General features: G+C 42.1%; 1 protein-coding gene across 2 annotated transcripts in view; it reads right to left on the reverse strand.

Annotated features, from left to right (window-relative positions):
• Positions 1-22,963, reverse strand: part of VPS53 (VPS53 subunit of GARP complex) — a 149,010-nt gene that overhangs the window by 66,405 nt on the left and 59,642 nt on the right. For both annotated transcript variants that reach the window (XM_033089976.1, XM_033089975.1), the window contains exons 8-11: positions 18,585-18,663; positions 15,319-15,462; positions 14,709-14,851; positions 12,018-12,159 (exon numbers count right to left, since the gene is read on the reverse strand). In XM_033089976.1, coding sequence (XP_032945867.1) covers positions 12,018-12,159; positions 14,709-14,851; positions 15,319-15,462; positions 18,585-18,663 — 508 coding nt within the window. The remainder of the gene's footprint in view (positions 1-12,017; positions 12,160-14,708; positions 14,852-15,318; positions 15,463-18,584; positions 18,664-22,963) is intronic.

Here is a 22,963-nt window from a genome sequence, read left to right on the forward strand (position 1 = left end):
CACTAAAGAACCCCTTACTCATTCATTTGAGGCAAACACGTTCCATGAGTGGACCAAGTTGATGCAAACATAGTGATTCGTCATTCCTCCATTCATCCACTAACGAATGACGTGCTGGGCACTAGGAGTAAAGCAGTGGGCAAGACAGACCACCCTCAGCCCGCATAAAGATTATGGTCGGATGGGAGAGACAGACGTTAATCAGATAATCACACAAACGTGTGATGAGGGCCGGGCAGGACAAATTGGGGTTGTTGTGAAAGGATGCAACAGAGTGTCACAGAAAACTTCCCCAAGGAAATGTTTGAGTCGGAGAGGAGCATCTCCTCTGTTCTGGGCACCCTTCTAGGCAATAGGGACGCAACCCGGAACAAGACAGATAAAAAAGGGTGCGATGAGAATAAAATGTAGGAATTGGGGTAGGGTGGGGGTGTGCTTCTTTATATTGGCTAGACGAGGTCTGACAATTAAGTTCCCGAACTTGTTGCAACGATGTTGCTAACCTTTTTTTAATTATCAGAGGGATTATTCCTTATGAATTTGTATCAACTGGACAAACAGTTAACCACGTTTACTATTTGGAAGTGCTGAAAAGGCGACATGAAAAAGTTAGAGGACCTGAACTTTTCAACAATTCATGGCTCTCGCATCACGACAATGCACCAGCTCACACAGCACTGTCTGTAAGGGAGTTTTTAGCCAGTAAACAAATAACTGTATTGGAACACCCTCCCTATTCATCTGATCTGGCCCCCAATGATTTCTTTCTTTACCCAGAGATAAAGGAAATATTGAAAGGAAAACATTTTGATGACATTCAGGACATCAGGGTAATACAGTGACAGCTCTGATGGCCATTCCAGACAGAGTTCCAAAATTGCTTTGAAGGGTGGACTAGGCGCTGGTGTCCTGCATAGCTTCCCAAGGGGAGTACTTCGAAGGTGACCGTAGTGATATTCAGCAATGAGGTATGTAGCGCTTTTTCTAGGATGAGTTCGCAAACCTAATTGTTCGACCTCGTATACATAAAGATCAGAGAAGGCCTCTTTGAGGAGGTGACAATTGAGCAGAGGAGAAGGGCCACTCAGGCAAAGATCTGGGGAAGAGCATTCTCAGCAGGGGGCCCGTGCGAAGGCTGCAGTGAGGTTGGTACGGGTGAGGGGCAGAGCGCACAGAGACAGCAGGAGCCCCATCGTGGGCCATGGTAAAGGCTAGGCTTTCTCCTCATTGCAACTGGGCCGTCAGTGGGAGTTTTAAACAGGGAAGTGATAAGATCTAGTTTAGATTTTTAAAATCTCATTCCCTGCCGTGGGGAGAATGGACTGTAACGGAAGCAAGACCAGTGTAAGTATGAGACTGCTGCAGTGTTCCCGGCAAGGGCTGACAGGGGAACAGACAAAGCTAATGCTGTGGAGATAGAAAAAAGTGGCCAGATTTGGGACATATTTAGGAGATAAGGTCAAGAGGATTTGTTGAGGGAGTGGGTGTGAGGGTGAAGGAAGGAAAGGAATCAAGGATCATTTCCTCTTTGGCCTGAGCAACTGCCTGGCAGATGTGCCCATTACCTGAGTAATAAACCCTGGCTTCGGGGTCAGGCCCTATCACTCGGGGTACACTGCTTTCCTTCTCCAAGCCTCAGTTCTTCTATATGCAATGTAAACCGATATTAATACCGGCCACACAGAGCTGTCACGAGGGTTCAATGAGATAATGTACGTAAAGCGTGAGACAGGTATATAAAGCAGCTTAACAACGCCTGGCACATGGGGAAAACTTGGTGAGTGGGAGTGTTCATTAGTGTTTAACGGGCAGGCAACTAAAGAGGAAGAACTGCGGCTGTGCCTCTGGATACAGCAACTCTCAGAAGGGGAAGAAGTGGGAGATCAGAGGCTAAGCAGTCTCGTAAAAAGAATTCCTTTTGATCACAAGTAAGATCCTGTCCCTGGGTACTACTGAGTCTCTTTGGGAGAGCTCCAGGAAATGAAAGCAATGGGCCCATCAGATTACAAGGCAAAGGCACACTGAGCTTCTCCCTTCCTCCCTGGTCTCCAGCGAAGCCCCTAAAGTACCGCAGGAACCACTAGGCTATTGGTAAATGTGACATTACGAAGCCCTGGGGACGGATATAGACTCCCGCTATTTAGAGCACTACATTACTGCTCAGATTAATTTGCTGTGATGAAAGAACAAGGCTTTGCAGAGAGCAATCAGCGGCACAACCCAGCCTTCTGTGCACGAGTAAGCCCTGTTGTCAGAGCCAACCAGACCATACTTCTCATTCTCGCTTTGCAGCTGTTGTAAACCATAGAGAATTACAAGTTTGGCTTTAGATTTTAAATAACTCAAATGACATATTCCATGAGCTCTGGGGCTGCTCAATGAAACCAAAAATTTGCCAAGAAATGAACGACGTTCCAATTTTAAAAGCTTTTTTTTTTTTTTTTTTTTTGCTGGGACAGTTGATTTCAAGTCTATACAGGATAGAAAAATTCTTCATATAATAAGTTAATTCCTACTAATTAAACCACATGGGATTCCCAACGCCTCCAAAACAGTAAGGGCCACAGGACAGCCAAGTGGTCTAATTTACTGTTAGGAAGAAAGAGCCTGGCGTTAGTCAATAGTATATCCATATCTGGGTCCGCCTGCACAAATCTACTTCTGAGGCCCTAGCTAGACACTTCAAATGATCAAAGAAGGAATTCTGACATTCAAGACTCGTCTATTTCCTTTCCCTAGAGGAGAAAGCTTTCAGTTATGAAATGAACGTTCTACAATTTCTGCATTTCTTATTCCATAAAGACTTTACTTCAGCTCAATTCCTGATTTGTCCTTAAAGAGACGGCCTGGAGACCTCAGCTGATAGGGCTATGGGCACAGCACAAAGCACAACTGATTTACTATTGCTGGCACCCCCTCTTGGTACCACCACACGCATCTCTGATATTGTGACAATTATGGTGACAATTCTCCTGCTAGACCATAAGCATCTGCCTTACTCCATGTTTCATCTTTCCCCAAGCCCCCACACAAAGAGGGAGCTGGAAAACATTTGTGAATAAATGCTGATCAGATGAGAAGTACTAAATAATATCCTCTTCAGACATATCAGCAACATTTTCTATAAACAAAACAAAAAAACGGGTGTGTAAGAGAGTCTCAAAAACATACCCCAAACTATTAAGCAGTGGACATCTCTGGGGAGAGGGATTTAGAGTAGTTGAGAAGGAAGAGATTGCTCTTTTAAAATATTTTGTTCTCTCTGAGCTTTAATTGGCATGTATTACTCTCTCTCTCTCTCTCTCTCTCTCTCTCTCTCTCTCTCTCTCTGGTAGACAAATTATTTATCTGTAGAGTGAAGAGATGATTTATAACTAAACTCGGACAGTATTTTCTAAAATCCTTAGTATTTTAAAATTGTGATACAATTAACGTACAATTCACCATTTTAAGATGATTTACAATTCAGTGGTTTTTAGTATATTCACAAGGGTGTGCCACCATCACCACTATCTAAGCCCAGAACATTTTTCACCCCAAAAGAAACCCTATGTCCATTAGCTGTCCCTTCCCAATCTTCCTCTCCCCCAGCCCAAGGCAACTACTTATCTACTTTCTGTCTTTTATGGATGTGCCTATTCTGGACATTTCATGTAAATGCAGTCATATAATATGTGGCCTTTTCTGTCTGGCTTCTTTCAATTAGTATAGTGTTTTCAAGGTTCATCCATGTTGTGATACGTGTCAGTGCTTCAGTCCTCTTAATGGCTGAATAATAATCCACTCGTGGATGTACGGCTGTGAATAGTGGTGCTATGAACATTTGTGTGCAAGCGTTTGTATGAACATAGGAGAATTTTCAATTCTCTTGGGTACATACCTAGGAGTGGAAGCGTGCATTATTCTCATAATGAAAACAACATTTCCAGATCACTTTGTCTTTATCTGGCAGAGTTGGCCCTTTACATTAGGCATCAGTGCATCAGCACCATAAAATGCACTAAAACAAAGAGTGACCATTTCTTCCGAATCTTAATAAACCATTACTAATATCAAGGCTCAGTGATGGAAGAGACTAAGCAAGAATATTCACAAGAGACAAGAACACAGAAAGCAGTTTAAAACACAGACTACCTTAAACTTGAAAATGTTCATACCTTTTGACCCTATAATTCCAGTTATATCGTAAGAAAATAATCTCACATGTGAACAAAGACTTGTTCACAAAAATGTTCATGTGGCCTTATTTATAAAAGTGAAAAAAATGACAGGTACCTAAGAGTCCAACAAGAAAAGGATAGTTAGGGAAATTATGGAACATCTGTATAATGAAATATTATATAGTAATTAAGAAAGCACTTAAGACATATGAAGAAAAAGTAGGATATAAAATAATACTATTTACACACCATATATGAAAATTAACTCAAAATGGATCAAAGAGCCAAATGTAAGAGCTAAAACTATAAAACGCTTAGAACGAAGCATAAGTAAATGTTTGTGACCTTGGACTCCTAGAAGAAAACATAGGTAGTAAACTGTTTGACATCAGTTTTAGCAGTATCTTTTTAGATATGTCTCCCCAGACAAGGGCAACAAAAGCAAAAATAAACAAATGTCATTACATTCAAATAAAGTTTCTGCACAGTGAAGGAAACTATCAACAAAACAAAAAGGCAATCCACTGAATGGGAGAAGACATTTGCAAATGACACATCCAATAAGGGGTTAATATCCAACACATAAAGAACTCATGTAACTCAACATCAAAATAACAAACAATTAAATTAAAAAATGAGCAGAGGACCTGAACAGACATTTTCCCACAGAGGACATATGTCACTAATCATCAGGCCAACACAAATCAAAACGACAATGAGGTATCACCTCACACCTGTCAGAATAGCCATATCCAAAAGACAACAAAGAGTTAAGTGTTGGAGAGGATGATGGGAAAAGGGAACCCTAGTTGAGTAACTGTTCTGTGTACCTAAAACTAATAACATACTGTATATTAACTATATTTTAAAAAAAACGTTTGTGACCTTGAATATGACACCAAAACTCAAATAACAAAAGAGAAAAATAAATAAATTGGACTTCATAAAACTTGAAAACCTTTGTACATCAAAGGACACTATTAAGAAAGTTAAAAAAAAAAAAGACAAGCCACAGAATGAGAGATAATATTTGCAAATCATATATCTGATATATGGTAAAAAATATAAAGAATATATAGAATATATTGAGAATATATAAAAAATTCCTACAACTCAATAAAAAAAAGACAAACAACCCAATTTAAAAATGGGCAAAGAACTTGACAGACATTTCTCTAAAGAAGATACACAAATGGCCAATAAGCACATGAAAAAAATGTTCAATGTCATTAATCATTAGGAAAATGCAAATCAAAACCACAATGAGATAATACTTTACACCATGAGGATGGCTCTAATGAAAAAAAAACCCAAAAAACAGAAAATAACAAAGAATGTAGAAAAATCAGAACTCTCCTACATTGGTAGTGAGAATGTAAAATGGTGAGCTGATGTGGAAAACAATTTTGCGGTTCCTCAAGAAGTTAAACATAGAGTTACAATACAATCCAGCAACTCCTCTCCCAGATGTAATTGCAAGAGAACTGAAAACATATGTTCACACACAAAATGAGTACACAAGGAAACAACTCAAATGTCTGTTAACTGACAACTGGATAAACAAAATGCATCGCCATATAATGGAATATTATTCAGCCATGAAAAACACCGAAGTACTGATACATGCTATACAATAGATGAACCTTGAAAACACTATGTGAAGTGAAGGAAGCCAGGTACAGAGGCCATAATTATATGATTCCATTTAAATAAAAAAGTCCAGAATAGGCTGAGACATAAAGATAGAAAGTAGATTAGTAGTTGCCTGGGGCTGGGGGGAAGGAGGAAATTGGAAGCACTGTTTTTTGGGGGTGAGGTGGGGTGTTCTTTTGGGGGCAGTGAAAATATCCTGGATATTTGGATAGTTGGAATAGTGGCACAACCTTGTGAATATACTAAAACTAAAAAATAAACAAAAAAGGAATTATACACTTTTAATGGGAAGTTTTATGTGAAATTTTGTTATATGAATTATACTTCAATTTAAACAAATAAGCAGAGAAAAATGTATTTAAAAGGTGCAATTTCAACTGCTTAAAATGTACAGAATGAACACACCAAAATCCTCATCTGATTGATGGGAAAACGAAGGACTTTTTTTTCTGCTTTTCCATTCTTGCCTGTAATTTCCATATTTTCTATTTTGAGAATGTGTTACTTTCTTCTCAGAAACAAACAGAAGTTTATCTCCTAATAGGATGTTATTCAAATGAAGGAATATATTCCTTTACCACCAAATAAAGCATTTATAAAATATCTTGACACATGAAAGGGGGCTCACTGGGTAAGGGAAAGCCATGTCCTTCTTTAGGACAGAAGACCTTGTACTGTAGCAGAATTGCCCAGACTCTGCCTCCTCTGACACATTCTCCCTAATGCAGGAGTTAAGTTGGCGGAAGACTGAGGTGTAGGGTGAGCCACTCTGTGTGGGCTTTTGTAAGGAGTGAGACTTTTACAAACACACTTATGCTCAATCCGTATGGACAAAAATCATACCTACAGCTTCCATATTTATAATGTAATTTTAAAAACTGGGCAAATGAAACTGTATATTAAAATGACCCCTATAAGCCAAAAGACGATTCTATTTAGAAAGGCAACTTATGCAATGGCCAAAGAAAGGAGAAACCCAGCTGCAAGATATGGGAAAAAAATTAAATTTCATTTTTTAAAAAAATCTCCCAAATTCATTGAGCCAGTCATAAAAACATAACCCGATCTACTCTGCTTTCATAGAGGCTGAATATAATATTTACCTTGAATGTATAATCACCAAGTCACTAATAATGCATATGGGTATAGTTAAATCACATCCAGACATCTGCTTTTAATTTCAAGGCATTTTAATTTACAGACTATTTTGAATCCCTCCTAAAAGGGTCAGGAGTTGAGACAATTAGCAAAAAGCAGTGGCAGCTCAATTCTTTCAGTAACAGTGACAGCACTGGACATTACAAACTTGTTAGGGCCAATACAATAAAACCCAAACAAATCCTGTCCGCAAGGTTCTCTCAGTCTATATTTCTAGCAGATGTCAAAGTCCCATCTGCCACGACAGAGCAAGAGGTGAAGCATCACGCTGATCAGCTAGGAGGAGCTAAGCTGAGGCAGATCTTCCCAGGTGAGCTGTCGTCCCTCAAGCACACCCTCACTGTTCCACTGTCAAATCAGACAAGGGTAGAGACAGGTGGGCTTGGGAGGGTCTCTGCTCAACCTGGCTCCTTGGCTGACTTATCTGCTCCATAACTTTCCAAGGAATTCACTAACTTTCTATGAAATTTGGCATATGTTATAGGGTATCAAGATATACCTTGGTTCATTTCGTGGTTTATTCTGATACTCGGAAATAAAATGTTGGCCACAAAAGATTTAAAAAAACAAAACAAAACAAAAACCAGCTGGAGAGCAAGGCAGCATGAGGAGAAGGTAGAGACAAGTACCGGGGGTCTTCGGGTGGAGTGCTCAACAGGTAGACTGGGAGTCAGGTCGGTGGAAGCCCTGGACTAGCCCAGGCCAGCCTCTTCCCGGCATTGTCTGCTGGGCGCATGGCCAGTGGCCATGACTAATCTGACCGGGACCCTGCTATAGGTGAAGAAGGTGTGGCTCAACTTCGTCCACGGCCAAGTGATGGCAGGACCAAGCTCAAAGTGAGTATCACCTAGAGAGAAGCACGGCCTTCACATCTTCCCACAGCAGGTTGCAGTGAACCGATTCTCTAGGACCTGGCCTGCCTTGTTGAAGAGACCATAGTTGTTCTGTTGCCTTTCTAGAAACTAATGTTTAAGGGAAAAATCCTCGAAGGCTACGGAGCAGTCACTGTCAGGACTCGCAATGCAGAATTGCTGGGTCATGATAACTGGAAGAAAGAACAGCCAGGGGGGGAGTGTTTGACTTAAAGAAGTTGAACAATTTTGAGAAACCTGTGAAGACAGCTAACCAACGGGAGGGGAGGATAAAGAACTCATGGTTCAGCAGGATTTTTCTAGCCAAGGATTTGTAACCTGAAACTCTCTGCAAACTTGATAGGAGAGGAAGCAACCACTGAAGAATTGGAGGAGATATTTGTAAATCAATTATGGCAGAAAATTTCAAAAATGGAGGACCAAAAAGGAAGGGACTGGTGAAAAGGTTCAAGTGCTGCTAGCTGACCGTGACCACCACCACCGACCACAGCATCTGCCGGGTGGCGGAAGGCTGCCGTCCAGGAGCAGGGCCCTGGCAGAGCGAGTGGACGTGGAGCGAGGCCGTGCTGCCGAAAGGCAGCACCTCCAGCCCATCCGCTCTAAGACAGAAGAGGTTCCAGTCAGCCACCTGCCACTCGGCCATCCCTAATCCTGTTCTCTACAGGAAAGCACTGTTCTTCACAAACTTCCGTACAGCGTCTGCCAGTTTTTCACGGTCTCTACGTGGTTGCCCTGTTCAGTAGCCTCACCTTGTTTAGAGGGGTCTTTCCTGACCACGTTACTCTGGCTCTTTTGACCTTTGGGGCATTTCCTAGCACAAGAGAGACCTGATGTGTTCTGGGACAGCCCCAAGTTTACAGGCTATCGTCGGCCATTTGTTCCCCTGTAACCCTATAACTCCCTAAATGTGAAACCAAAATCACCAGGAAGTAGGGTCCAGCCAAAGGAGGGGAAGACTAGCTCAAAACAGGTGTTTGGCTCTGATGCTACTCAAGCATCCTTCATTGGGACCTATGTCCCATAGTTAGCTGGATCACTGGTTCGTAGAGCCTGTCTTTATGCTCTACCAACCCTGTCCAGCGGGAAGCCGTGGGCACTCAGGCAGGCATTCCCAGGTGGGGCCTGTGCTCAACGCTTAAACTTCCTCGTCCCCAAGCAGATCTCTGTAGCGCTGAACTGAGAGCCAGGGGAGTCTCTGCTTGAAACCAGGCCCAAAGCATGGCTTGGGCAGGGCAGAGAGAAGAGCCAGCATGAGGAAATCAGGCGGGTGCTGACGTTAACCAAATACTTCTCAGGAGAGACGCATGCTTCTTTCAGTGACATTGCTGTTACCTATTTCCTTCTGCGACTTGCATGTTTGTTTGTTTTGTGGCCTATTTTTCCCTTATTACTAAAAAGAAATCAATTCTGAACATGAATTAACAAGCAGAGGAGAGCATGTACATATATATATTTGTTAAGTACGGAAAGAGTGCTTTGTGGTTCAGCCGCATTTTATTTTGATAAAGTCAGGAGTGACACTGAGTAGGTAGGGCCTTGTGGTCTTGCCTTAAAACCGAGTGCTGCCGCCACCACTAGTGAGCCCAGTGCCCTGAGGCACCTACTCTGAGGCAGGCCTTGGGGGACAAAGAGGAGATCTCACTGAAGTCCCAGGATTTCAGGAGTGGAAGGGTGGGGGGTAGAGAAAGTAGCAAAGGTGAAGGGTAAACAAGTGACCGGGACTCCAGGACCAATCTCTGCACTTACTCCCCTGCTTCAATCACAGCCGTTCAGGTTTGCTGTATTTACACACAAGCTGCACAGCCTCGGGTTAAGTTGCCACTGAGTATAGCACCTACCTTCTCCAGCTGATGAAGCAAAGTGATGGACTTTAAGCAAACACACCTAGCACACTATGGAATGTCCACTGTTCATAGTATGTTAGCTATTATTCTCTGTGTGGATTCCACGTTAGTGTTTGTTAAAAGAAAGTTTGGAAGTCACTGATTTGGCCCATCTCCCTCATTTAAAAAAAAAAAAAAACCCTGAAAAATAAAGTATGTAAATGCAAAAAATATGTTTAAAAAGTATGCAACTGATTTTGTGTAAGAAAAATTCAAACAAAATACCAGAGTAGAATGAAAAAAAAATTCTTTGCTTTTCTACCTACTCTCACTCCAACTTCCTTCCCCAGAGATATCTGCTGTTATTATTTCCAGACCTTTTTCTTACACACTTACATACATAAACATGCTTTTTGCTTTTTACATAAGTGGAATTATACCATATGTACTGGCCTGCAGCTTATATTTTGCACTTAACATATTTGAGAGGGTTTTTTTTCTATGATAGCACAACTGGATCTCCCATTCTACCACTTTTAAACTGCTGTACACTACTCCACAGTGTACAATAAAATACCACATTTTATTTAACCATTCTTCAATGATGGTCATCATGGAAATCTTTTTTTTTTTTTTTGCTTTTAAGGCTGCAATTCATCTCTTTGTTGGTGGATCCTCTACATGTGTGGCTTTTTTTTGTAGACTTCATATCTAGATATGAAATTGTTGCCTCACAAGGCATGTGCACTTGTATTATTATTTTTTTTTTAAGGAGGGCGCAGCTCACAGTGGCCCATGCGGGGCTCTAACCGGCAACCTCGGTGTTATCAGCACCACGCTCTAACCAACTGAGCTAACCAGCCGCCCCAGCATTTAAATGTTTGATACATAATGACAATTCACTCTCCGACAAGTAAGTCTGTATCAACTTGTATACTAGCACTAAAATCCTGTATTGTTAGTCTTATAATATTTTTGGCCAACCTGATGTATGAAATTAGTATTTTGTTCTGTTTTTTCATGTTTATTAGCCCACTGTATTTCTTCAATGAATTTCCTGCTAAAACCTGTACTCATTTTTCTAATGGGTCTTTTCTGCACTGATTTAAAAAAAATTCTTTATGTATGCTGGATATTGATCATTTGTCTTAGATAGCTTAAACTGGTTTTTCCTAGTTTGTTGTTTACCCCTTAATTATGTTTATGGTCTCTTTTTCCAAACAGAATTTTATTCTTTTTATGTTGTCAGATCTTTCAGGACTTTTCTTTACGGTTTCTGGGTTTTATGTCTTGTTCATTCCCCCTGGTACTCTGTTATTGAAGGATAATCTGCCTAGTCATTTAACAGAGCAGACAGTTCACTGAGTTATAGCAGAGTCACGACATGATCACAAGTTTCTCTTGACTGCTGGGCCAAGGATTTTCCTACCAAATCACATCACTTCTCTGTTGTTACTAGCAGTTTAAAAAAACCCACAAATCCAGTTTTGAAAGCAATTCATCAGGTCTGACTCTCTCAGCTTTGATTTCTTCCTCTCTCTCTCCTCATTCCTACCTGCCTGCATGTGGTCTGTGTATTCTTTGCGTGACTAGGGAACAGAGATGAGTCAGCCATAATTCATGCACTCACGGTCTGTGCGTGTATAATGATGTACACAGAAAGTACTATAAAAGATAAATATCTGGTTTCCCCGTGGATAGGAAATCAGAAGAAAGCGTACTGTGTTAGCAGGGGGCCTGGGTTTCCAAAAAAGAGGTTTTCAGAGAGGCACCTTTGTCTAGTCTTTGATTACAGGGGGATGAGATGATTTTCACCAACACCAGCATATTCCACCTTTCCGATGGAGGTGCATAATCCTCAGATCTCGTACCTTTGTGTTTCATCTTTTAGTATCTCTCTGACATGCAGATCTCTATACTGGCTTTGAAGTTCATAGACATGTGCTGACCTGGTTTGCTCACCAGAAGACGTTAAGAAAACAAACCCTCATGTAAAAATATAGCCTAATTATAATACAATGTGATAGCTAATAAAGTAATAAAGTATTTGTGCCTGAATAAGTCAGGCTTCCTTGACTCACAAAATTGATAGTCTGTAAAATGGGGCCAATATTTCGATAAAATGATGACAGGCCATTCTAAAAACATGAAGTACTGCCTAAGAGACAAACGATAAATCCATGCAGAGTACTCTGCATCATCACTGCTCACAGGAATTGAGCAAAATCCCTGGAATGGGGGATTAAGCACTTGAGCCAATGGTGGAATCACCATACTGTGAAAGACTGAAGTGAAGCCCAACCACCCTACCCATGGAGTTCACGTTCTCGCCTCCCTCAGGAAGGTCTTACCAGAGTTCCATCCGTCAGGGTGCAGCCGGAAAAGCGTTTTGCAAGGAACCCCTCAAAGTTAGTTGTTCTCTGAATAGCAAAAAGAAGCAATTTCACTTCAATTTCCTTAGCTCTGGTACGCATAATCTTGCCAAGTTCTGTCCTTCAAAGTAAAGAGATAAGAACACTGTCAAACAAACGGCTCATTAAAGATAAGACAAAGTAAATGGTTTTAGCGTATATTAAAAAAAAAAAAAAAAAAAAAGGTTACCAGAGGGTAAGGGGGAAGAGGGGTGGGAGATGATGGTAAAGGGGATCAAATATATGGTGATGGAAGGAGAACTGACTCTGGGTGGTGAACACACAATGGGATTTACAGATGATGTATTACAGAATTGTACACCTGAAATCTACGTAATTTTACTAACAATTGTCACCCCAATAAACTTAAAAAAAAAAAAGTATACGATCCTGAGGTCTGTTACCGACTTAGTTTAATGCTTGGGGAATAGAAATACATAATCTAAATAAGAAATTTTAAGGTGAAATTGTCCACCAGTCAAAAAAATCAAGGATTACCGACACCAATTTGTTTACACTCTTACTAATATTTTATGCATTTAAATTTTTCAATAATTTGTTATTAATACATACGAACCACTCAGTATTTTATAAAAAAGCATATATTCTATGTAATTTCAGAAGTATTAATTACTGAATTACAAAGCCCTCCATCATCCAGAGAGCTCAATAGCCATCTCCTTCATCGGAGAGCAGGAACCCTGGGAATACATGTGGGCGACTGGAATCCCCATGTGAAAAGTAACACGTATGTGTTCAGGTGGTTCCTGCCTGCTTATGTGCCACTCAAGCATTCTGTTTCAGAACGTAAGTTGTTCCGGAGTAGTGACACGACAGCTCTCAGTGAGTACTGAGCAATGATCATCTTCCCCCACAAATAAATGAAAAAATCAAACAAAGATCTTCTGAGTTTATTTGAGAATTATGTATCTGTAGGATTTTAGCCAAGATTCAAACAATGAAGCTTAGCAGCAATGCTGCCATTAGCTGACACAGTAGCAGGTTTGTTGGCTTTAGTACTTCCAGTCTCCTGAGGAGTCAGTTTGTAAGTCACTGAACTACAGGCTAAAGAACACTGCTTATTAATTCCTCAAGGAATTCGCTCTTTCTTTGCTAATCAGGACTTAAAAAAGTGACAACCAGAACTGACCTTGAATCAATATTAAAAGGTTATCTTAATCTATGGTAGCAAATGTATTTTTTAAAAGAATACACGCATAGAAGGTACAACACCAAGAGTAAACCCGAATGTAAACTATGGACTCTGGGTGACAACGTGTCAGTGTAGGATCATTGATTTAACACATAAGACAAAGTAAATGGTTTTAGCTGGTGGGGATGCTGATAACTGGGGAGACTGTGCGTGTGCAGGGCAATGGTATATGGGAAATCTCTGTATCCCCCTCTCACTTTCACAGTGAATCTAAAATTGCTCTCAAAAAGGGGCGGCCGGATGGCTCAGTTGGTTAGAGCGAGCTCTCAACAACAAGGTTGCTGGTTCGATTTCCCCATGGGATGGTGGGCTGCACTACCTGCAACTAAGATTGAAAATGACAACTTGACTTGGAGCTGAGCTGCACCCTCCACAACTAGACTGAAGGACAATGACTTGGAGCTGACAGTCCCTGGAGAAACACACTGTTCCCCAATAAAATTTAAAACAAACAAAAAAAACCCACATTCAATTAAAAAATAAAGTTGCTCTAAAAAATAAAATCTATTAGAAAAAAACCAAACAGCCAATATCCCTTAAAACATTCTCACACCTGCCACAACGTGCCGAAAGCATGCAACTTGACTGTACTCTCTCTGGTTTTAAGAAAGATGACTATCATGAATTACTTTAAGGTGGCTGAGTTACGCTTAGATATGGAAATTTTTTTTACTCACCAGGAATTAATGTAATTGTGCACTATTAGAAGGGAATATACAACTAATAAAACCCAGTTACCACTCTACTGTTGTGGTAGAGCTGCAAGTGAAAAATAAAAAAAAATGGGACTCTGGCTTTAGCATTGCCATAGTTAGATGCACTGATCTAACCTCCTTGGGCTTTAATTCTTAGGTAACAAGGGACTATCCAGCCCTGGGCCACACTCATGGACACTGAAGACAGGATGAATGAGTGAAGGTCTTTAAAATGCTGAGAACACTGAGGCGCCAATATTATTAACTATCCAAAGACTATAAATACTATATTAGGGGTGGGAAATTTTGTTCAACAAATATTTCCTGACGGTCTATTATGTCACTGAAGTAGATACTACCCCTGTCCCTATGGAGCTATCTATCAAGTCAGAAAAGCAAAATGTTGATGGATGTATACTCTGCAAACTGATATATGTGATTCAGACAGAGGAGAAAATGTGGGGTGATAAATCAATACAGGTAAATTCGGTTGATGAGTCTTGACTTGGTAAGGTCAAGAAGGCAGGTTATTCAAGGCAAGGTCCAGGCCAAAGGAAAGTTCTGGAGCAAAGATGGGTGCAGAGTGTGGGGCGGTAATTGGGTATGAGGGTGCTATCAATCATCTGGTGGCGTCGGGAAGTGATTCCAATCCATAAGACAACATGGAACTGAGAGGGGGACTGATTTCAATTAATACCAAAACCAGCAGAAAGTGGACTCTACCTTGTGATGTGGCAAAATTCGACTGCAATTCTCTCGGTCATGTACCACTCACGTGGAAACATTCGGCCGTATTTCTCCTCATAGTCCACAAGCTGCCGTTTGATCCAGGCATAGCGTCTGTCGATTTTGTCCAGCCAGGCAACCTTAGGAAACCAGGGAACAAAACCCACCCTAGTACTTAGTAGTACTGACAGTTTAAGGAAACAGCAAAAGCACAGAACCAAGAAAAACACAACCAAACTCTCTATTTGTCATGGTTTTAAAGAACCGAGGCTACTTTTTTTACTTGATCTGGAAGTTCTTACTCTGGGGCCCATGACTGGGCTTCAGAGGTCTATAAATTTCCTGACACTGTCTGCAAAGTATTCTGCAAAGGTGCCTTTTTCTAGGGAGAAGACCTGTAGCTCTCATTAATGTCTCCAAAGGGTCAGTGACCCCAAAATGGTTAAGAACCCTGAACTTGTAAAGTTAGCCTTTAGGATTCACGGTTCAACAATGAACACTTTAAGACAGCAATACCACTAAAGTAAAAATTAGTAGACGACTTGAGAGCATTCAATTTTCAATACAATTCAAATGTAACATCTGATCTCATTTGGTTAATACTTACATCTTGGTTTTCTTGAAAAAGTACTAGATACTCTGACAGATGCTGTTTAATAAACTTTTTGATGATATCCTGTTTGATTCTGGGGTCCAAAATATTAGCAACCAGACATGCATCTCGAAGGACATTGCTGGGTCCTCCGGGCCTCTGTTAAAACAAACAACACACACCAGTTCAAAAGCCAGAAACAACCTCTAAATCTCATGGACTCTGACAGCTGCTACTTCTTGTTCCGCTCTTGGAGTTATTATTACTCCCACTCCCCTGACACTCATTCTTCTGCTGTGTCAGATGGATATTTCAGTTTCGTGTTCCTCGATGAGAGAATCATTAAGCTAGTCTGCAGTAGCCAGGATGAAAGCTACTCTGTGAATCAGCAATGAGACATTTTGGAAGACAGGGCCAGTAATGAACAGGGAATTCTGCTTTCTGAACACCGACACTGAGGCACGTTGTGGAAGAGCCTAAGAGTCAGAATGATGCCAGTCTCACTCATGTGTGCCACTTTCCCGATTCCGACCTCAGAGTCCTTTTCTTAAGGTGCTACATTTGTGTCAAACAGTATGGTGGCATTTAAAACCTAAAACCAGGTTCTAAAGCACCAGACTTGTTTCAAACAGCCAGATATGCAGCCAAAGGTGAAATAATATGCTATCAGCCCCTTTACCCAAAAAGGACAGTAGAAAGATATAGAGGGGCGGTATTGATACATCAAAATGGGAAGGCCTTTGTTATTACCGAAAGCAATTCAATCTCACTGAACTTTTCTTTATATAGTAACTCACTGAATGAACATGGCTGGCTGACTGGATTATAGTAAAAAGAATACTTGGAATCCACTCTTGGCTTGGCTAAACAGCCATGCAGCTTTGGTGCAGTTATTGAACATCATCTGAAAAATAGCGGACTTTAACTAGGTGATAAGTAAGGTTCTTCCAAATCTTTGTGTTTTGTTTTGTTTTTGTCAAGTCTGTCCAATTTATCCATCTCAACTGAAATTCAAGTGTTTCACAGGTGTTACCTAAGCTGCCTTTGAGCTAAACTGTTAAAATGCGGCCTAACTCCACGCTGAGTGGCTGTCAGGCCATCTACTGAGCACAGGAACCACTCAGCTCTTGCTTTCAGACGAAAGTGCTTGATCTGATAGAGAAATCACAGAAACCAAAACTCATGGGCTCCTGGATTTGTATTTTTTCATTTAAATAGAACTTCAGGGGGCAGACGGGTGGCTCAGATGGTTAGAGCGCGAGCTCTGGGCAACGGGGCTACTGGCTCTATTCCCACATGGGCCAGCGAGCTGCGTCCTCGCAACTAGAATGAAGTCAATGAGCTGCCGCTCAGCTCCTGGGTGGCCAGATGGCTCAGTTGGTTGGAGCGTGTCCTCTCAACCACAAGGCTGCCGGTTCAATTCCTGCATGCGATGGTGGGCTGCACCCCCTGCAACTAAGATTGAGCACAGCACCTTGAGCTGAGCTGCCGCGGAGCTTCAGGAGGGGCGGCCGGATGGCTCAGCTGGTTAAAGCGCGAGCTCTCCACAACAAGGTTGCTGGTTCAATTCCTGCATGGGATGGCGGGCTGCGCCCCCTGCAACTAAAGATTGAGAACAGCAGCGACGGGACTTGGAGCTGAATTGCACCCTCCACAGGTGGATTGAAGGACAACAACTTGGAGCTGATGGGCCCTGGAGAAACACACTGTTCCCCAATATTCCCCAATAAAATTAAAACAAAACAACAACAAAAAACTTCGTAGGTTACAGTGGATAAATTTTTTTTTAATACTATGAGTTCCATTTGTGAAATAGAAATAGTAGCACAAAGCCTTTAAGAAAAGTTAATAGCCATTAAAGAGGAAAAAGGAAAACTGGGGAAAAAAAAAAAACACTGTCACCCAGTCAGAGAAAAGGGAAGCGAGTTGTTAAAGAAAACCATTTTAACTTCATCTGCCTGGTGGGATCTGGGAAAAAGGGAAAAAGATATAATGTATGTAGGTCACGGTTAGTTTCTCCTAAATAATGAAACTGGGCTTCATCCGCATCTTCCTGAAAGTTCTAGAAACTGGGATGGACAGTAGAGTATGTAGTAAAGCAGATCCTGGACTAAGAAGAGTCTGGTGCTTATAATTTGTGAATATCTTACAATCCCTTTTCACAGAATGGCTTTCCAACATCCACTCTCCTCAGTTATACCAAATGAATAAGGATATGAAGTCCTCAAAGAAACATGCTTTACAAATACAATATGATTACCAGAAGACAGCCACCATATGGGCAGACATTAAAATCAGGAGGAGGTTTCCTAGAGAAAGTCATAATCTACAAAGCCAGAGCAGCTACCCCCACTACTTCTTAAGTTTCTTTTATGGAGCACAAAGAAAAACGATTAAGATATTTCCAGTTATTGAATTATACAGCAGATCCAGGAAGCGTTCCTTGGCTCTGTAAATGAACATATATATCCGCCATCTCCACCCACCAAGTTCAGTGAGGAATGCTGCCTGCGCGTGTATACTTCAGCTAGCTCACTTCTACGTTAAACAATTCTTTCTCTCGAAGTAGCTCAAATAATAGAGGAAAAAAGCTGCTGAAGGTTCTTCCCTCCCCGACACATGCAAAGCATTAAGATTACGTCTGCTACAATTTAAAGGACAGAGCTAAAAGCAGTTAACCATGCACAATGACAGCCAAGTGAGGCAAAGCTTGTTACATGAGAGGTGTAACCAATAGCTCACAAGTGAAATGCTGTGGGCTTCCCAGACACAACACAAACAGCTATGCTACAGTGAGAACAAAAGGGATTAATTCCAAAGACCAGGTCTCTGATCATTAAAAAACGAGTCTCCTACCTATGTCCCTCCAAGTTACATAAGCCTGTGGACTTTCCTCCCAGTTGTCTTTTCATCAAACTGTAACCGGTAAGTTATGTAACAATCCTAAAAAACACTGCAGCTTGAGGATTTCTTTCGTAAACACAGCCATGAGAAAAAAGGAATTTACTGGGCAGACAAGAGATTAGGTTTGACACACATTAAATTAGACTGAAAACAAATCCTCACTTTTTGATGCTGAGAGAACACAGATGAGGAATCAACATTGCTTTGGGATATTTAAAATCAAGGATGGTCTCTTACCCTGAACCTTTGGCAAACAGACTTAGGGCTGCCAGCAAACACTTTTGGAATGATAAACGGAAATAGTAACTGTAGTGAATGTGAATTAGGTAAGAATGGGGATAATATCTAAAGACTGGAGGGAAAATGCAAAACAATACCTTGGTGCCCTGAGAAGGAAATGCTTCTTCAAAATCGGCCAGGATTTGCTGTCCTAACTCAGTCTGGGCAGCCTTCACCCTGTAGGGAAAAGAGAACATATCACTGCCTGGGGTAATTTTCAAACATCCACAAATAAAGATCTATAGGGGTCAGAACTGGTGAAGTCTTTAGAGATCATCAGGCAGGGGGAGGGGTGGCTAGATAAGAGAGGTCACAAACTATTTAGTTGGTGCAAAAGTAATTGCGGTCTTTGCAATCGTTTTTAACCTTTTAAACCACAATTACTTTTGCACCAACCTAAAAGCTGGAAGCCCGTTTCTGACCAGGACCACGGCCAGGACCCACGCAGCCAATTTATTCTCACGATGGATTTTCTCTATCCCACGCCTATCGTGAGATAGTATATGTTAACCTTTACAAAATGTCATTAGGGGGTAGTTATGCTGTGGGAAAATGCTGTATAATGCCCAGATCAAATATCAAGCCATTTTGGATTATGGGTATAACTGCTCAGCCGCTCCTGGGAGTAAAAAATGGGAGGGCAGAGTTGGTTTTTTTCACAACCCAGAAACCAACCTCAGGATCCTAAGTTTTAACAAACGAACAAAAAGAATGTTTCCTCAGGTAAAAAGAAAAAAGGCCCAAAGGATCAAATGAACTGCTAATTGACAGTGAAAGCCTCTGAATGAAGATGGAGGTTCACTCGGGAAGAGTGTGATTACGAAGACTGAGTTACGTCAACAACGAGAAGCAGTTAGAAAGGGGAGGTCAGTATTGAACACGGTCGCTTGCATGTACACTAGGAGCTCGATAAATACTTTTCGGCTTAAATGGAAGGGAAAGGAAAAGCAGCTGGGATGGGAAAGGCCCCCTGCTATACCCGCGTCCTCCACCAGCCGCGCGCCCCGCACCAGCCCGCACGCCCCGCACCAGCCCACGCGCCCCGCACCAGCCGCGCGCCCCCGCACCAGCCCGCGCGCCCCGCACCAGCCCGCGCGCCCCGCACCAGCCCACGCGCCCCGCACCAGCCGCGCGCCCCCGCACCAGCCCGCGCGCCCCGCACCAGCCCGCGCGCCCCGCACCAGCCCGCGCGCCCCGCACCAGCCCGCGCGCCCCGCACCAGCCCGCGCGCCCCGCACTAGCCAGCCCCAACAGAGCCCGAGTGGAGAGGAGAGAGGCTCTGAGGCTGCCGCTGAACTGCCCTGAGCCTGAAGCAAGTTTTATCTTTGCTCAAAGCACCATAAAATAGTGTTCTCCCTTTCTAGGTCTCCACCCTGTTACTTTGGAATTAACTTTATGAAGTCCTAGAAATAGTGAACAGCTCAAAACCACAATTTCTCTGGCTACTAGGCGGTGCCTAGCAACCTACTAAGATTTTTTTTTTTAAATGGGGGAATAGGCGGGACCCAAAACAGTCTGATTTTTCTGTGGCACAGTTATAATTATGTTCTATTTCAAATACTTTCCAGGGTTTTCCCACTATCTTCACAACGTTTAAAACCACTCTCATAGGTGGGTTTGCAGCCTTTTTAGTCAGTTTTCAAGGGGGCTAGGAATGACCGAGATAAGGCTATTATTACGGCATTAGCCCCCCAAATCAGAATCAGGGCCATCCATCTAGAGCTGCCCAATAAACAATGGGAAACACTTCTGATAGGAAAGAAGAGAATAAGCTTTTGTAAAACCGTATCTTGTAAGTCTTGTGACTCCACACAGTGGGCCAGGCAGACAGTCTCCCCTGAGCCAGGTCACAAGACAGCTCCAGGGCGTCAGGCCCCTCTGCTCCTGCTCTCCTCCTGGCAGCACACAGACAGCACGTTCCCTCCTAAGCCCCAGCGACAACACCTGAAGGACAAGGCCCGCAGCAGGCCAGGGTCACTCACAGTCACATTCTCGGGGCTCCTGCGCATCTCAGTGATACTTAGGTACCAGCTCTGCCTGTCACCCCACTGAGCCCACCACCCCTTAACTCCACCTTCTGGCGAGGTTGGAAACTGAAGTGCCTGCAAGTCAGTCAGAGGCTCGGTACGTCCAGCGTGCGGAAGAGAGGGTGAAGTACCAGACTGGGATTTGCAGACCACCTTGCCATCTTCTTCCATCCATTTTCAAAATCACCTCTTGAGATCGTCTAGACTTAGCTGTGCCACCCCTGAGCTATGTGGAATCACGAGTAACTCATTTCCCCTCTGTGGGTTATAGCTAAGAACAGCTGCGAAGTCAGAGGGTGGGTGGGGATGGAGACCTGTACGAGATGCCCGTCAGTATCCTCGCCAGTACGATAGAAGCCCCCCCACCCCCTTACAGTGCTGGCTGGTGGCAGCAGCCATCTTTACAGGTGACGCCAAGTCTGATGTGTAAGTAATGTTGGAGCAGAAAAGTAAGTTTCTGCACATAAATGTTTCCAGTTTCTGGAGGGTTTGTCAGTGACTCGGATGAAAGAGCAACCATTCCCCTTACTGACATTCATGATGGTAGCTATAAATCCAAACCATGATTCCATGCCTTTTCAGGGTGAGAGGTGAATCGCAGTCTTTACAATCAGTTCCCTAAACAGGATCCTAGAAACAAGTTCATTGCTTTGAAGAAGCTCTTTTCAGCTTCCCTCCTTTATATTCCTTTCTCTTCTAACAATGAAAAGTAAATTCCTAACTGTAAAGAGATGGATCGACTGAGACTTGGTTAGTAGAGCATATATACAGGTTGAACTACCAAGATTTCCTGGTCATTCTTATGACAATTAATCCACAACTGATAGAGAGTAGCACAGTACATAAAAATTCCTCCTGGCATCCAAATAAGGCTGGCCTCCTGGCAACAAAATGTTTATCACTCTTAGCAAATGAGTCACTGTGCGGCCCAGAAAGGACGGTCAACCAACTGGCTTCTAGCATCCTCCATGCCATGTGACTAAGTGCTGTTTAAAGGTGCCCTTTCCTAAATGTGTTACCAATTTTCACAAGGGGTAGGAGCGGAGGGACAGCAAATTATGAAAATTATTTAGACATCTGTGGATAAAGTAACCCCGGTGCTTCTATTCCCTTGTGAAGGACAGTCCCAAAGGAAATATCCGTAACAGTTCACAATAAACTGACCTCCCAAATACAGTCTGTCCTGGAAAGAATGGTCAGTCAGAGGAGTCTAAGATACTCCATTTCCAAACAGACAGGCTCTATAATCTCAACCCAGAATCTTCGAGTGACTCCGTAGGATGCTTCTGAGATCATCAAGTACAACGCTTACACTTTTGTAACAATTCTTTCAGAAAACTTGTCAGAGTCACACAGCTAATCAGGCCTTTTCATTCTCTACTTTACTTTTATCACTGTACCATGTGATCCCAACCTGCCAAGTATCTCTCACATACCAGATTAGAACTAGCCCTGAAACACAGTTTTTAATTCAAGGGTTTCATGCGTTTCAAGTGAATGCAAGAATCTTCCATTCTTTCTCAGGAAATACTGACTGATTACGAGAAACAGTTGCTTTCATGGATATTCTTAAGTCAGGAGGATTTGAAATGTAAAGATAATATTAAAGGGAAAAAAAATCTTTCCTTCAACGTTACATTAATGTTTAAGCATTTTCCAGAAAGGTAGTTGGAAAAACATAGCTATTTTCAAATCAAGGTCCATTAACTTCATATTTCAAATGTACAGGCGAAGATTTCAGAATGCAACCTTTTGCATGATTTCTACAATTTATAGACAGCAAGCTATTAAATGCGAGAAACTGAAGCAATGCATAGGGTGTAACTCTCCTGCCCTCTCCCATCCCCCCAAACAAACATCTATTTCTATTATTTCCAGATGGTTCTACCATCGCTGTGTAAACATCAGGGAGGAAAATCACCAGAAATGGTGCTAAAAACAAGAAGTCTGGACTTTCCTCAAACTTTTAATACCTCTTGAAAAACAACTGTAGTCAAGCACTGAAAACAAGGTTTCTTCTCTTGTGTTATTTTTAGAGTTACTTAATAGCATACACTCTTAATAACCTACACAAAATTTTTGCAAATAGGGGTTGTGCAGTGAACTAGAAGAAAAGTCAGTCCTCCTGGGTTTGCAGCAATCCTGCATGATAACGAACGTTTGGAGCACTGAAATACATTGACAGAATGTCAGATTTTTCTTTTTTAGGGGGATGTCATTACAACAGGGGTCACCAAGTTCCTTCACATTTATAACACCACCTCTTTGAAAAAATGCTAAAAAGAGTCTGAAAAGAGTGCATTCTTTTGTGTGTCTCTACCTTGCTTGTTTAGAAATCAAATTCTGTTCTGCCACATTCCTGCCATCAACAATCCCCATCACACACGACCAACTGGTAACCTACGCTCAATCCAGCTCCTTTGCCTTAGGGTCGCTGTCTCAGTAAGGTT

The sequence above is a fragment of the Rhinolophus ferrumequinum genome, chromosome 21, assembly GCF_004115265.2.
Source record: "Rhinolophus ferrumequinum isolate MPI-CBG mRhiFer1 chromosome 21, mRhiFer1_v1.p, whole genome shotgun sequence".
Taxonomy (NCBI): Eukaryota; Metazoa; Chordata; class Mammalia; order Chiroptera; family Rhinolophidae; genus Rhinolophus; species Rhinolophus ferrumequinum.